At 46.9% G+C, this 14,573-nt stretch overlaps 1 protein-coding gene across 1 annotated transcript in view; it reads left to right on the top strand.

Moving 5' to 3' along the window:
• macf1a (microtubule actin crosslinking factor 1a) overlaps nt 1–14,573 on the top strand; it is a 190,573-nt gene that overhangs the window by 121,774 nt on the left and 54,226 nt on the right. Inside the window, 18 exon segments of the mRNA XM_042077105.1 lie at nt 229–519; nt 1,441–1,593; nt 2,087–2,320; nt 2,597–2,770; nt 3,141–3,482; nt 3,677–3,868; nt 4,026–4,202; nt 5,373–5,496; nt 6,000–6,199; nt 6,489–6,806; nt 7,587–7,753; nt 8,651–8,807; nt 9,601–9,712; nt 9,995–10,057; nt 11,550–11,788; nt 12,568–12,697; nt 13,313–13,512; nt 13,862–14,366. Coding sequence (XP_041933039.1) covers nt 229–519; nt 1,441–1,593; nt 2,087–2,320; nt 2,597–2,770; nt 3,141–3,482; nt 3,677–3,868; nt 4,026–4,202; nt 5,373–5,496; nt 6,000–6,199; nt 6,489–6,806; nt 7,587–7,753; nt 8,651–8,807; nt 9,601–9,712; nt 9,995–10,057; nt 11,550–11,788; nt 12,568–12,697; nt 13,313–13,512; nt 13,862–14,366 — 3,778 coding nt within the window.

Genomic DNA, 14,573 nt, shown 5'->3' with positions numbered 1-14,573 from the left:
CAACAAACATAGAACTGAATTCTATGGCGTGATGGTGAATGTTGACAAGTAATTGGCCAATTCATTCCTGACGTGGAATTCAATTCCTTTGTCTCCATTGTGCTCTGGTGAAGATGCAGACATACAATGTTGTCTCTTTGTCTCTCCTTGTAGTTATAGTATGTCAACTTCTCTTGAGTTCCATTTTTCTGCTTTATCTTAAAAGGATATTATTTATTGCACTTATAGGAACTGCAGGATCTGCTCAGTGCCCGCTCCAGTGATGTGAGCTCAGTGGGGCTGGACATCCAGGAGTTCATCTCGGAACATGCTCAGGACCTGCAGCCAGAGCAGAGCAGGCACCTGCTGGGGCAGCTGCAGCAGCTTCAGGGGGCCTTCCACCAGGCTGCTGGCCGTACACACGCCCGAGCCGAGGCCCTCTCCGCCCAAAGAGCGAGGGAACAGGAGAGAGAACGGCAGGAGAAGAAGAAAGAGCAGGAGGAGAAGAAGAGAGCGACAGAGAGCAGCAGGGAGAGAGAGGTTTGGAGATACCCGGGAGGATGACTGCGCTGTGGATAGTGCTTCTTGATACAGAAACTTACTAATGCACTGTTAACGCCCACAATAATAATGCTCACTCTCAGAGTTTGAATAATGTTACTCAAAATTGGTTTAGCATGACTAATGGAATCTCTTTTAGCACAGCCGCAAAGCTCTACACACTTCACATTAACATAGAAATGCTTCAGAAATGTTTCAGTCTTAGCTTATGAAGATGATTTCGCTCACACCCATCTGTTTCTCAATATTAGAGCCTGGATAAATGCTTCTCTCACTGCTTCAGACAGTGTCTTAGCTCTATAGTGCTGCTACCACAACTGGCTTCTATTCAGACGTGTGCCTCTTCGCATGTGTGTTCCTCTTCTCTTACCGTGTGTATTAACGTGTCTGCCTTGCTCTTACAGATTACCACAGAAGACAAATGCTTGTGTCCCTTCGGAGATTTTAAATCAGCCCCTGCTCTTATGAATTGCTATCACTTCCCCCTCTCCTCTTGGTGTCGACCACAGGAAGGAGAGGGGGAATTTAATGCACTTTTCCACACGCGTGTCGGAAATATTTCCACTGTTTATGTCGCTTCCGTGTGCTGTTGTTTATTTAAGGAAATGTTGTTGTCTGCTTGTGTGTGATCTGGACATATCCTGCTCAAACTCTGGCAAAAAGCATCTGCTGTTCAATGATAGTTGGGTTGATTTTCAAAATGCAAGCATTCCAGTTGTGGCAGTTTTTGTGTGTGTGTGTGGTGTGTGAGACATTGCTGTTGAAACGAAATAAGGCATAACTAATAGGTGATCAGGCAATCAGATACAAACATGTTGAACTTGATAACCACATTAACATTAGCTTCAAGAACCACAAAGGCACTCGTCATAACGGTTCCTCTCCATCTCCGCTGTGAAGGTGGTCCAGCAGCAGAAGGCGGAATGTTCCCAGAAGTTAGAAGGCCTGTCCATGTGGTTGGCTGGAGCAGCCAGCCTATTGGCCAGTCAGAAGAAGGTTGGAGCAGAGTCTGGAGATGTGAATGAGCTGCAGCAGAGACAGAAGGAATTGAAGGTGAGCCAGTCAGTCCCTCATGCTACTCCTCTGTAAGCACACAGTTACATGACAAGTCTTTTTTGTATAAAAGTATATATATATATATATATATAGTAAAGTGTATATATACTCTTTTTGATCCCGTAAGAGAAATTTGGTCTCTGCATTTATCCCAATTAGTGAAACACACTCAGCACACAGTGAACACACAGTGAGGTGAAGCACACACTAATCCCGACGCAGTGAGCTGCCTGCTACAACCGGCGCTCAGGGAGCAGTGAAGGGTTAGGTGCCTTGCTCAAGGGCACTTCAGCCGTTCCTATCCAATTGTGTGCAGTGAGATTTTCAAATGCATGCTTGGTACCACCCCTCGAGTTGGGCTATTTTCATTATTTGTGGCCAGACCCTTAATCTTTCTAGATTACCAGGGTCTGGATTTTCCAGGCTACAACATTTCAGCATTTCAGTCCTGTACTCACGTATTTACCTCATGGATCGCTGCTGTTAACAGGATGTGCAGAAAGACCTTAAGACCAAAGGAGAGTCTGTGATGGAGGCCATTCGCTCAGTGGAGGAGTTCCTGGCTGAGCGTGGGGACAGCCTGAGCCCAGAGGAGCGTGCCAACCTGCAGGGGGCGCTAGCCCGCATGAAGGAGCAGTACCACTCACTGACCGACACCACCCACTCATCGCTGGCCCAGCTGGACACGGCCATCAGCACCACGGTCCAGCAGAACACACAGAGAGTACATACCTCCAGCTTCAATCCTGTTCGAGCCATGGTTGTCTGATATAATGGGGCAATTCCGTGCAAAGTTGTCACATCTATAACGCCAACACAATGCCATGGTATTTAGTTGGCGTTATGGATGTGACAGTTTTGCATGGAATTGCCCAATGCATGTACACATTTTTCTTAAAACATTGAATAAAGCATTTTTCATAAAACAATATTATTTTCACACTACATAATAGCTATTTATCTAGACTCATCCCTGTTTACCTCTCTGGCCTCCCTAAAGGCAAAGGCAGTAGAGGACTTGCAGGAAACTCAGGGGAAAATTAACTCGCTGCTGGAGGAGCTGTCCTCATTGGATCAGCCTGACCGGAGGCGATCACTCGGAGAAATGATCGTCGATTCTGCATCCTCCCCTCCATCACAGGGCAGCCTGCAATCTCACAGTGGCATGCTACAGGTGTGTAATTGATTGTGGTCATATTTACTGTAACATCTCTTTAGCTGAAAGAAATTTTGAGCTCAGGCCGTTTTATAGGCTATCACCTGCATAAGCTGCATACTCGTTACTGTTGGTCTCGGATTGTTTCTGTGTGGTCTATACAGTGAAGTTACACCAGGCGCGTAACTGAAGCGTTCCGTTCGCGACGCGTAAAATCCATTTTTTCGAACGTACGCGCCGCTATCACGTCTGGTGTAGCTACTTCCATTGATTATAGTGGAAGCTAATTGTTGCAGCAGACGCAACGTGAATGGAACACTTTAGTTACGTGTCTGGTGTAGCTCAGCCCTTAGAGTGTGATCCTAATGAGTTGTGTGTGTATTTGCAGGCGGAGCTGCAGCAGCTTCAGGAGCAGCAGGCGCACCTGCTGCAGGTGTCGCAGTCGGCACGTGAGCTGCTGGCCCAGCCGGACTCCGCCGTGCCCCCGGAGGAGAAGCAGCGTCTCCGCTCCCAGCTGGACCAACTGCAGAGCGAGCACCAGGAGCGGCTACAGCGCTGCCAGGACCAGCTGCGCCGTGCCGACGCCCTGCAGGACGAGCACGCCAAGTTCCTGCAGGAGCACGGAGACCTGGCCGCCTGGCTGGAACTGAGCGAGGGTCAGCTCCGCTCCCTGGGGGAAGGAGAAACCAACGCACAAGGGCTTAAGGAAAGACTAGAAGAGCACAAAAAGGTATCGTTTTTTGTTACAGTATATGTACTGTATGTAACCAGCTATATTACTTAATTAGTCGCCACATTACACTTATTAGATCATGGCCATGGACATCTTGAGTAATGAGGCATGTTTTGTATTTGGTCACATGTTCTGTTGCATTAGAATTACCTAATACCTAATTTTGACCCAACTGTATTTATTTCCCTCAGTTGGCGGAGGACGTGATCTGTCACAAAGCAGACCTGCGCTTCGTGTCCATCTCAGGTCAGAAGGTCCTGGACTCAGTCCAAGGGGCTCTGGAGAGGGTTGGTGGGGAGGACCCAGCTCTAGAAGAGACCAAACAAATAGTCAGCGATCGGCTCCAGGATGCCACACAGCGTTACAGTGCACTACACAGCAAGGTACAGTTACACAACATGCAAAACATGCTGCAGTACAACACATGTGGTTTGGGAGAGGTTTTGGAGAGGTTTTGGAGAGGTTTGGGTGAGGTTTGGGTGAGGTTTGGGAGAGGGGAGATCTTGCACACACTCCTCACTCCTTGTCTTTCCTCCTCAGTCCTCTGACCTGGGCTCCCGTCTGAGTGGACTCCTTGACCGGTACCAGCAGTACCAGGACAATGCAGGTTCACTTGAGACATGGTTGACAGCACAGGAGAAGACCCAGAGCAGCCTGAAGCTCAGTGGAGAAAACACAGACACACAGGCTCTACAGAATTCACTACGTGCTATACAGGTGAGACATTACATGTACATTACATTTATTGAGGTCCCACCTTTGAAGGTTTTAGAATATCTTACTAGCATGGATTTTAAAAAACATATTTAAATAGCCTTAGTTGCTGAAATGGCCTTAAATTAAACAAACAAACAAACAAACAAACAAACACTTCTTAACCAAAGTGACTTACATATATCAGCTATATTACAAGGGATTACATTGTCCCCGGAGCAACTTGGGGCTAAGTGCCTTGCTCAAGGGCACAGCGGTGGAAGCCGGGAATTGAACCGACAACTTTCAGACTACTGCACGCTAGCCCAGCTCCTTAACCACTACACTACCACTACACTACCACCACCCTACAGGCTACTGCACGCTAGCCCAGCTCCTTAACCGCTACACTACCACCACCCTACAGGCTACTGCACGCTAGCCCAGCTCCTTACCCACTACACTACCACTGCCCCACTAGACATGACCATATACAAAACACTCACCCACTTACTTATAAACCACAACTAGGCCTATTGTGTAATATACTGTTGAAGAAGTAGGTCTACTGTGTTTTTTAGCTAGTTGGTCTGTGATTTTACAGTTACAGTAAGTGGTCTTAAAAAGTTTGAGAAACACTGTTATAAACGCTTGACTCATCAGTGTTTTCTATTACCATTTGAGATGACCGCACACCCACATACTCTTACACACACACACACACACACACACACACACACACACACACACACACACACACACACACACACACACACACACTACAGAGCACACGATGAATGCCACAGATTCAAACACACAGACTGAAATGCAGAAATGACAGATCCCGTATTATTTTCTCCCCATGGCTCCTCCTCACTCCATGTCTCCATGCTGTTGCTCAGAGTAGACCAACCGCACTCTCAAGTATTTTCTCATGACTTATTCATCAATGCAAGGGATCAAAAGAGTATATATACTATACTATATACTATATACTATACTGTACTATACTATAATGCCATGTCCACAGACTCGTTTCGGCCTGAGCCATCGTCAGTGTGTGTAAGTAATGAGAAAATACTTGAGAGTGCGGTTTTTCTACTCTAACTTGTCACTTTTATAACTCGCACTTGAAATTGCTGTGAGATTTGAAGTTGAGCGCGCCTGTTCTCACTACTCCATGCTGTTGGTCAGCTGTTACAGGACGAGCTGGCGGAACGCTCCCTGCAGCTGGAGAGGGTGAAGAGGGCAGGCCACGATCTGACCAGTACTCAGGAGACGCCCACCCTCAAGGCAGCGGACGTCCTCAGCACCACAGGTATGCATGTCCCAACCCCACGTCCAGGCCTCTCAACATGTGTTTTCTCTCAGCGGAGACATGGAGAGCTTATGGCAATTATGATTATTAAAGAGTGCTCACAGAGAGAAACTTAAAACCATGTACTTGATCTGTATCCCATGGTTTTAAAAACAACTACAGCAAGATGTAAAAAAAAAAAGCTTTTGTAAAACAGCTGCACTGTAGGCATGAATGCAAAAAGTGGTTTGAATGGAGGACTCTTTTTGGGGCTTCAGACCCCCTCTCCTTATGCTGTCACATATTTCAGAAAGAGAGACTTGCTGCAATGTTTTTATTGTCAACACCCTCTTATTTATGAACCCATGACTGAGAAATGACCTTGTATTATTCATTGTATGAATTGTTATTCACTGGTTTGTTTGACCTTTAGTCATTATTATGTCACAGATCACCTTGTAATTTACATTTTTGGGAACTGAATCAACCACGTTCAAATCATTTGTTGCTCTTTTCTTGTGCAGAGCGTCTGGAGGGTCGTTTTGGCTCTCTGTCGGAGTTGGCGTCGGCCCGTGCAGAGCAACTCCAGACCGCCGTGGCCCAGTCGGTCAGCGTTCAGGAGGGTCTGAGGACGCTGCTCTCCTGGTTGAATGGGCTTGCATTGGCTCCAGGTCCAGTTCAGCCCACGGTCAAAGCCGTGCAAGAGGCACTCACTCAGAACCAGGTAATGACACACACACACACACACACACACACACACACACACACACACACACACACATACACACACATCAATTCCATTTCTCACTGAAGCCATAAGTGTAGAAAGTATGTACACTAATTTTTCAGTAATTGTAAAGGCACCATTTATGGTGAGAATAAGATATTTGGGTTTTATGTAGGTTTTACCAACATGATGAATAGACAGAAGATTAAGGAAGATTAATTCCCCCTGTAAGATCAGTTATGGTCTTGTTTTGCTTGCTCTCACCTTATCCTTCCCTGTGTTTCAGAAACTGCGTCAGGAGCTGCTGTCCCACCAGGGCAGTGTAGATTCGACGCGCGACTCCGTGTCCCGACTCCTTCAGACATCAGATGCCACGGCGGCCTCCAGCCTCCAGGGGGAGCTGCAGGAGCTGAGCCAGCGCTACAGCTCGGCCCAGTCCCAGCAGATGGAGCGGGAGGTGGAGCTCCGTGAGCTCCTGCCCAAGTTGGAGAGCTTCGAGCGCCTCAATGGCGACCTGCGCAGCTTCGCCCAGAACCACCAGAGGGCGCTCAGCCCCGCAGGACAGCCAGACCGCAGTGTGGAGGATTACAGACAGACCATAGAGGTAAACAGTCTCCTCAACCATAATTATTTATGCAACAGATGAGAAACATGTTTGAAAAACAACGTTTTTAATGGAGCCTTTTTTATGCACTGATAGGTGAAGTGTGGTGTAGGGTGTTCATAAACCATCCGCTTTCAAACAATTGCACTATAAGAGACATAATTGCTATTAGCAAAATACTAATTATGTTTGAATGCTGATAAGTTTTATCTTAGAGAGTTATGCCACTATGCTGTGAAACTTAACATCTTCATGTAATCTTTTTTTCTTCTTAGTTTCATGTCATACTGGCATGTTTTGTTTCAGTTATTTACCCTTCAGTGGTCTACATTTAGACCAGAGCATAGCTTTCGTTTCGTGGCCTGTAATTTTGCCCTTTATTGTGCCAAACTGCATATAGGAAAATAGCTATCCTGTCCATATTCATTCTTGTCCCATGGAAAAATGAGTAAGCTTACATCACACTATATGCATGCGTGGCATTTAGATCATAAATGTGCATCTCAAATATAGAAATCTATATAAGAGGTGGTATCTCTGCCAGCATGGTTGTCTTCTTTTATAATGGTCTGTGCTTCAGACTGACCACAGAGGGGAAGAAAGTTGGGTTTGATTTTGAGACAAGAAATGTACACTCCACCTGAAATCTCAGTGAACCCTCTCTTAGATGAGGGACTGTAGCGTAATGTTACATGTTGTCATCGTCATAGATTAAATTGGGTATCTCTAAGTGAGTGGGAATGGGTGAGATTAATGGCCATCACTCTTGATTCTCCACAGGGCATAAGATCGGACCTTACACAGGAGGCCGGCCAGCTGAAGTCATTTGTGGATCTGGGGAAAGACCTCAGCCAGTCGGCTACCCTCACAAACACACAAAGCCTTTTAGACGCAACCAAAGAGGTGGCTGATGAGTTCACCCTGCTGGAGGCCAATGTCAATGACCGGTAAGCTCAGTCAAGACAGTTCAGTATCACGTCTACATTTTACTGTATATCACCAATAGGGTAGAGTTATTATCGAGGTGCAGCTGTGCAGCAGTTACCCACATGTTTCTTTTAGGATCACCAAAGTACACTTGTGCATAACATGCGTCACTTTGGCCTTCCCTTGCACAAGAGTCCAAGAGTTTCCCAGGGCAAAATGTGCATGTGTGTTTTGTGTGCTGTCTTTTGTCACGATAGAAGGGGCTATATATGATTTGAATAAGTGTGAACATTAGCTTTCCATCAGTAGCCTCTGTCCTTTCCAAAAATAGTGCCAGCACAACGCTACAAATCAGACCAGAAAAGGGAACATTGCACCAAAATATTTCAAACCATGTAATTTCCTGGAATAAAAACTTTTTTTTTTATAAGGTCAACATAATCACTCTTTGTTGGGGTGTCGGCAGATTAATTTAGCATGACTGCTTACAGAAGATTTTTTAGGCAGTAGCCTGAGGTTAAAGAGAGCAAAATGGTCAGACCAACCCTCACAAACACTGTAGTGATCCAGACCTCTAACCTTTAACTGATTAACCTCTCAGAGCGGACCCTTGAGTACAAAATAATTGCTATTGAACAATGTCGGGAATTCATTGTCGGTTTTCACCTTCCCTGCTTTAAGGTGATTGGATCATAAATCTCGTAAAGCTCTCTGGCCCATCCCTCAAGAAGCACGAATGGAAAAACTGTGCTAATGCCTCCTCTGTTTCTTTTTGCTCCCCCTCCCCACCCTATCACCCACCCATCCCTCTGTCTCTCTCTCTCTTTCCCCCCTCTGTCTCTTTCTCTTTTTTCCCCTCGCTCTGTCTCTCTCTCTCTCTCTCTCTCTCTCTCTCTCTCTCTCTCTCTCTCTCTCAGGTTCAACGCTCTGCAGAACTGTGAACAGCAGCTGGCCCAGTTCCGTTCGCTCTCCGGCTCCCTCCTCAGGTGGCTGCAGGCATCGCAGGAGCAGCTGCCTGCCAAAGAGCCCAGCCTCAACACTGAGGCGCTGCAGAGGAGAGCACAGCAGCTGGAGGTGGGTGTGTGTGTGTGGGGGTGTGTGTGTGTATAAACATGCAATCTGCTCTTTCTGTGAAAGAGCTGCATTCTTCAAAACACTGTAGGTTTGCCTCGGGGAGTGTTCACAGATTACATTCATACTCCCTCGTAGCCCAGAGTAGATCTCGCTGATGGTGCACCTGTGAGCCTGAATATTGCTGCTGAGCTAGGGAGTAGCAAAAGGGTAATTTATTACTCTCCTGTAAGAATGGATGATGAATGAAATCGTCCATGTAACAGAGGACGAGTCCAGTATTACCTAATACTACACACCAGAGCTAGGCTTTGCAAGTCCGACGACCAGAACCCTTTAGTAATTTGGGTGACATCATAGCATTTGTTCCTGAGTTCTTGTCATGGACTGTATAGCTTCATCGGTCTCATCACATCACTTCATGTCACAAAATAAATGTCTTTCACTAGCTCTTCCAGGCTAGATGTTAAAGTGCCCGTGATTAGAAAGTAGTCTCACTGCACTCGTGTCCAGCTGCAGAGGTCAACCTCTTGCATATGAAGAGTTTGGTTTCAAAACGCTATTTCTCCATTTTTCAATACATTAAAAAGTCAGGCTATTTAATTGTGTATTTCAGGTAATATCAATCAAATTGCTGTTGTGTTTTTTTGATTGAGTAAAGATAAATCAAATAACAATACCCAGTCACAGTTTTACTAAAACTACTGTAAAAAAATAAAAAAATATTTATGAAAATTCATTAAAATGGTGGATATAGCGTTTTGGAACCAAACTCTTCATACATGTTCTTTTCCAGGAGCTGTGTGACCAGTGGAAGGCCCAGGGTGGGCGTGTGCAGGAGCTGAGTGGCAGCAGTGCCGAGCTGGAGAGCCTCATCATCAGCATCACCACCCCCCACGGCAAGACCGGTAACTCATCAGCCAATCACGCTTGTCTCTTAAGCAGTCAACCAATAGCAGTCTATCCTGGTCAGATCTGAGACTTCCCGTAATATCTGTTCCCAAGTATTAACGCCCCCCCCCCCCCCCCCCCCCAGTGGTGTACAGTGTGTGTGTCTATGCATGGCCTTTTGTGTGTTTGTGTGATGCTTACTGTATGTGTGGGATTGTTAGGTGTACGTGCTTCGTGCTTTTGTGAGTGTGTGTGTGTTGCCAGAGCCTGTCTGAGTGTACAGTGTGTCTCTCTCCCAGGTGTGCCACAGGTTAATGGTGCCAGCAGCCCCAGCAGTGTCAATGGCATACACACCTGTAAAGGTGAGAACAACCTCCCCCACCCAAGTGCCCCAGTCCACCAACACTCTCATTTCAGTACACACACACGTGGCCAGCCACATAGATAGCATCACACAAACCCATGCACAGGACATCTCCAACTCCCATGCCTGCAATAGACATGCTCCTTTCCTTTATTTGCATTCATTTGCATCACAAAGAATTTGGCCCATACAAATAACCCTTACTCAAATGCACAATACCTATCTCTCACACAAACACACACACCATATACTCACCCCCTACACACACACACACACACACACACACACACACACACACACACACACCATATACTCACCCCCTACACACACACACACCATATACTCACCCCCTACACACACACACACACACACACACACACACACACACACACACACACACACACCATATACTCACCCCCTACACACACCGTACCCATACTCTGCTTTCAGTGGTAACAAGCATTTCAAACTGTCATCACTCTTCATGCAACTCCCTCTACTCTTTAGCTGCTTTCACTATTCTCTCAGTTCAAGTTCTCTCCCACTGTCTCTCTTTTTCTCTCTCTCTCTCTGTCTCTTTCTCTCTCTCTCTCTGTCTCTCTCTGTCTCTCTCTCTCCCTCTGTCTCTCTCTTTCTCTCTCTCTCTGTCTCTCTCTGTCTCTCTCTCTCCCTCTGTCTCTCTCTTTCTCTCTCTCTCTCTCTCTCTCTCTTTCTTTCTCTTTCTCTCTTTCTTTCTTTCTCTCTCTCTCTCTCTCTCTCTCTCTCTCTCTCTCTGTGTCTTTATCTCTCTCCGGCTGATCAAGTTGACTTGAGGAATGAAATGTTCCCACGATTCAGCTACCTTAGGACAGATATCCTCATGCTGCTGCATTGCTTCCCTCTCCCTGCTCGTGTGTTTGAGTGTGTGTGTTGGTGTGTGTTGGGGTCTATCTTTCTCAGTGGCGTCTTTCGGAAATATGTCACCTTTTTCAGCCCTTCTGAGTTTGCAGGTATGGTATATGGTCCAGTATGGAAATGTGCGGTGTGTGGAAATGTGCGGTGTGTGTAACGACAGTCCACGGTCCAGATAGACACGTTCTCCAGTGTGTATCGTAATGAGAGAGAGTTCGGCTTTCTCACGGCACGATAGCCTAGGCCGATAGAGTTCAATAGTAGCTCAATCCACAACGCACGTAAATTAAACAATAACACAAATTCTTTGGCCAATCAACATAAAAACAAAACAATTCATAGCTTATTCAGCTCTGGCATGTGTTGGTGTGTGTGTATGTTTGTTCAGTCTGTCTGTCAGGCTGCTCTTTGTCTGCTTTTTTTCTTGTCTAGTCTCCATCTTGTCCCATTCTGTGATGTTCCTTTAATCCTCATGGTCACTTGTTTTTTTTTTTTCTGGGAGTTTATAGGCACCTCATGAAAGGCCCTCCATCCTCCTTCATCAAGTTCCTCATATATCCCATCATCCCCTCTTGTTGACCTTTGCCCTCTCCCCTCAGACCTGACCGAGATCCAAGTCTCCGTGGCAGACGTGACCAGTCGCTATGAGCAGCTGGGGACGGAGCTGACCCAGAGGCGCGACTCGCAGCGGGCGTCGCTGGAGCTGCGCGAGCGGGCACGTGCGGGGGCGGAGACTCTCTCCCATTGGCTGAGCGAACGTGAGCAGAGCCTGGCTGTCAGGCAGGCTGCCTCCCCATCACGGCCGGAGGTGGTGCGGGTCCAGGCGCAGGAGAACAAGGTGGGATGGGACAGGACTCACCCTGGCTCTCACTGTGGATAGTTTTGTTTTTGTTATTTTTGTTTTTTTTGTGTTAAATGGTATTTTATATCTTTACATATCTTGTAGACAAGTCAGTAGCAGATATAACCACAATAGAAAGTGTTTTATCTTTAGCTTTTGCTTTTAGCTTAAGCTTTTAGTTTAGCTTATAAAGATGCATATTTTTTATGTGACATGGGATGGAACCTGCAGTGTTTCTTTTAGTGTTGTAACTTCCATGAGACCATGACATGACCATGAGACCATGACAGAAGGAGATCATGTGTTTGTATCCAAGGAAGTACAAACACTGCCTTAATGTGTAACTGTACTGCAGGCTGATCGGGAACCATGCAGGGGACAGTGAGGGTATTTCCAGACTCAGAATTTGAGACAGGCATGTGAAAGGGCATTCTGTTGGTAGTGAAAGGTCTAATTGGGCCACAATATTATACAACTCGGCCAGACAGTGATAACAGTCAGTCCCAATAAGTGGAAATAATGGAGCATTCACTAATTCAGACAGGTGACACTTTATAGCATAATACAAAAAATATCTAGTGCTACCACCAGCACAATATTTAGCAATGAATGCCTTCTCAGATAAAGAAGGAAATTAAGATCAAGGAAATTACAGATATAAATGTAGGATGCCTCTACAATATCTATGAACTTGATCTATGAAACGACAGCAGTGGAAATCATTTCCTGAGTAACGTTGTTTACTGAGGAAATGGCGGTCCATCTCTGTGGTGCAGGCATTGCTATCAGAGCTGGCAGAGCAGTCTGGGAAGGTGGAGGAGCTGAAGGGCACTTTGAAGAAGCTGATCTCCGAGAACCCAGACTCCCCTGAGGTAGAGACCTGGAAGCAGCAGCTCAGGGACATTGGTAAGTGTGTGTCTCAAAAGAGGCGGCAGAGGATGTGAGATGTGATGAATGAGAGGATTGTCAAGTGCCTTTGATGTGGTAGTGTGGTCACTTACGTAACCTCAGCTAAAGACCATGGAAGTGTGTGTCTGTGTGTCTGTGCCTGTGTGTGTGTGTGTGCGTGTGTGTGTGTGCGTGTTGGATCACAAAGGATGCTGTTTGTGTGATGTTGTGGAGCTTAGAGGGGCTGAATGGCAACTTCTCCAAACGGAAGGTTATTGACATCAGAATGATGATATCATGGTATATTATGAATGATCAATAATGTTAGTCTTTGATTGTTGTTTTTGGCAGTTCTAGTTCATTAGCTTTAGTATTACTGTACTTAAACCAGGCTTGTGCAAAATTCCAGAGTTGAATTGATTCCAATTAAATTCTTGAATTTCACTTGCATTTCAATTGAGGTAGCAAACAGGAAGCAGAATTGCAATTCGAATTGTGCACAACCCTGACTTAAAAACTCCTGCCTCAACAGCTGACATCCAAACCCTTCAGTCTGATGCTGCAATCATGGTTGTAAGCATTAGCGATGTTAGCTGTGCTGTGTTTCTGATCAACCACTCAATCTTTCCTCAGACTCGCGCTGGGAGAAGGCCAATCAGACGGCAGCTCAGAGGCAGGCAGAGCTGGAGACGTGTGCTGATAGGCTGGGCAGTTTTGCGTCGGCAGCCAGTCAACTCGGCCCATGGCTCAAGGAGAAGGAGCTGATGATGAGTGTCTTAGGACCACTGAGCATCGACCCCAACATGCTCAACACACAGAAGCAGCAAGTGCAGGTACTGTACATAACACACACACACACACACACACACCCACAAACACACACCCCTACACACACACACACACACAAACAAAACATGCGCACACACACACACACACACACACACACACACACACACACACATACACATACACACACACACACACACACACACACACACACACACAAACAAAACACGCACACACACACACACACACACATCAACGTGCTCACTCAGTGCGCACGCAAAATGATTGCAAAATGATTAGCTTGCATACTGCATATGTGCGTTTTTCCTTACATAATGGTAATACGTTAGCATTCTCTTCTGGTGTTGACCTGTGTCTCTCTTCTCTGGTGCTCAGTTCATGCTGCGAGAGTTCGAGACACGCAAGCCGCAGTTCCAGCAGCTGACGCAGGCCGCCGATGGCATCCTCTCCCCGGCCGAGGCTCCTCAGCAGGACTCCTCGGAGCTGGCGGAGGTGCGTGCCGAGCTGGACGACATCTCGCAGCAGTGGGAGGGCCTGACGTCGCGGCTGGCCAAGCGCTCGCAGCAGATTGAGAGCGCCCAGGGCACCAGCGAGCGGCTACAGGGCCTGCTGAAGGAGCTCGGGGAGCGCGTGGGGACGCTGGCCGAGAGGCTGGACGTGCAGGGCTCGCTGAGCGCCCAGCCCGAGGCGCTGCGTCGACGGCTGCAGGAGACGGGCGAGGTGCGCGCCGAGTTGGAGCAGCGGCGCGGTCAGATGGCCGAGGCCCAGAAGCTGTGCGACGAGCTGAGCGGCATCGTGGCCGAACCCTACCTCCGCGACGAGCTCCAGAAGAGACTGGGGAGTGTCAGTGGGCCCCTCAGGAATCTGGAGGAGAGAGCTGGTGAGTGTGTTTGTTTGTGTGTGTGTGTGTGTGTGTGTGTGTGTGTGTGTGTGTGTGTGTGTGTGTGTGTGTGTGTGTGTCTGTGTGTCTCTTTTAATCAAACCAATATGAGACTAAACAGTAATCAACTTAGAACTCGATTGCACCATTACACATCACAACTAGTGTTCTAAGTGTACTAAGCAATAAGCAGCTGAATGGTCCATC

This window comes from Alosa sapidissima, chromosome 21, assembly GCF_018492685.1.
Source record: "Alosa sapidissima isolate fAloSap1 chromosome 21, fAloSap1.pri, whole genome shotgun sequence".
Lineage (NCBI taxonomy): Eukaryota > Metazoa > Chordata > Actinopteri > Clupeiformes > Clupeidae > Alosa > Alosa sapidissima.
This window is presented reverse-complemented; position numbering and strand designations above follow the sequence as displayed.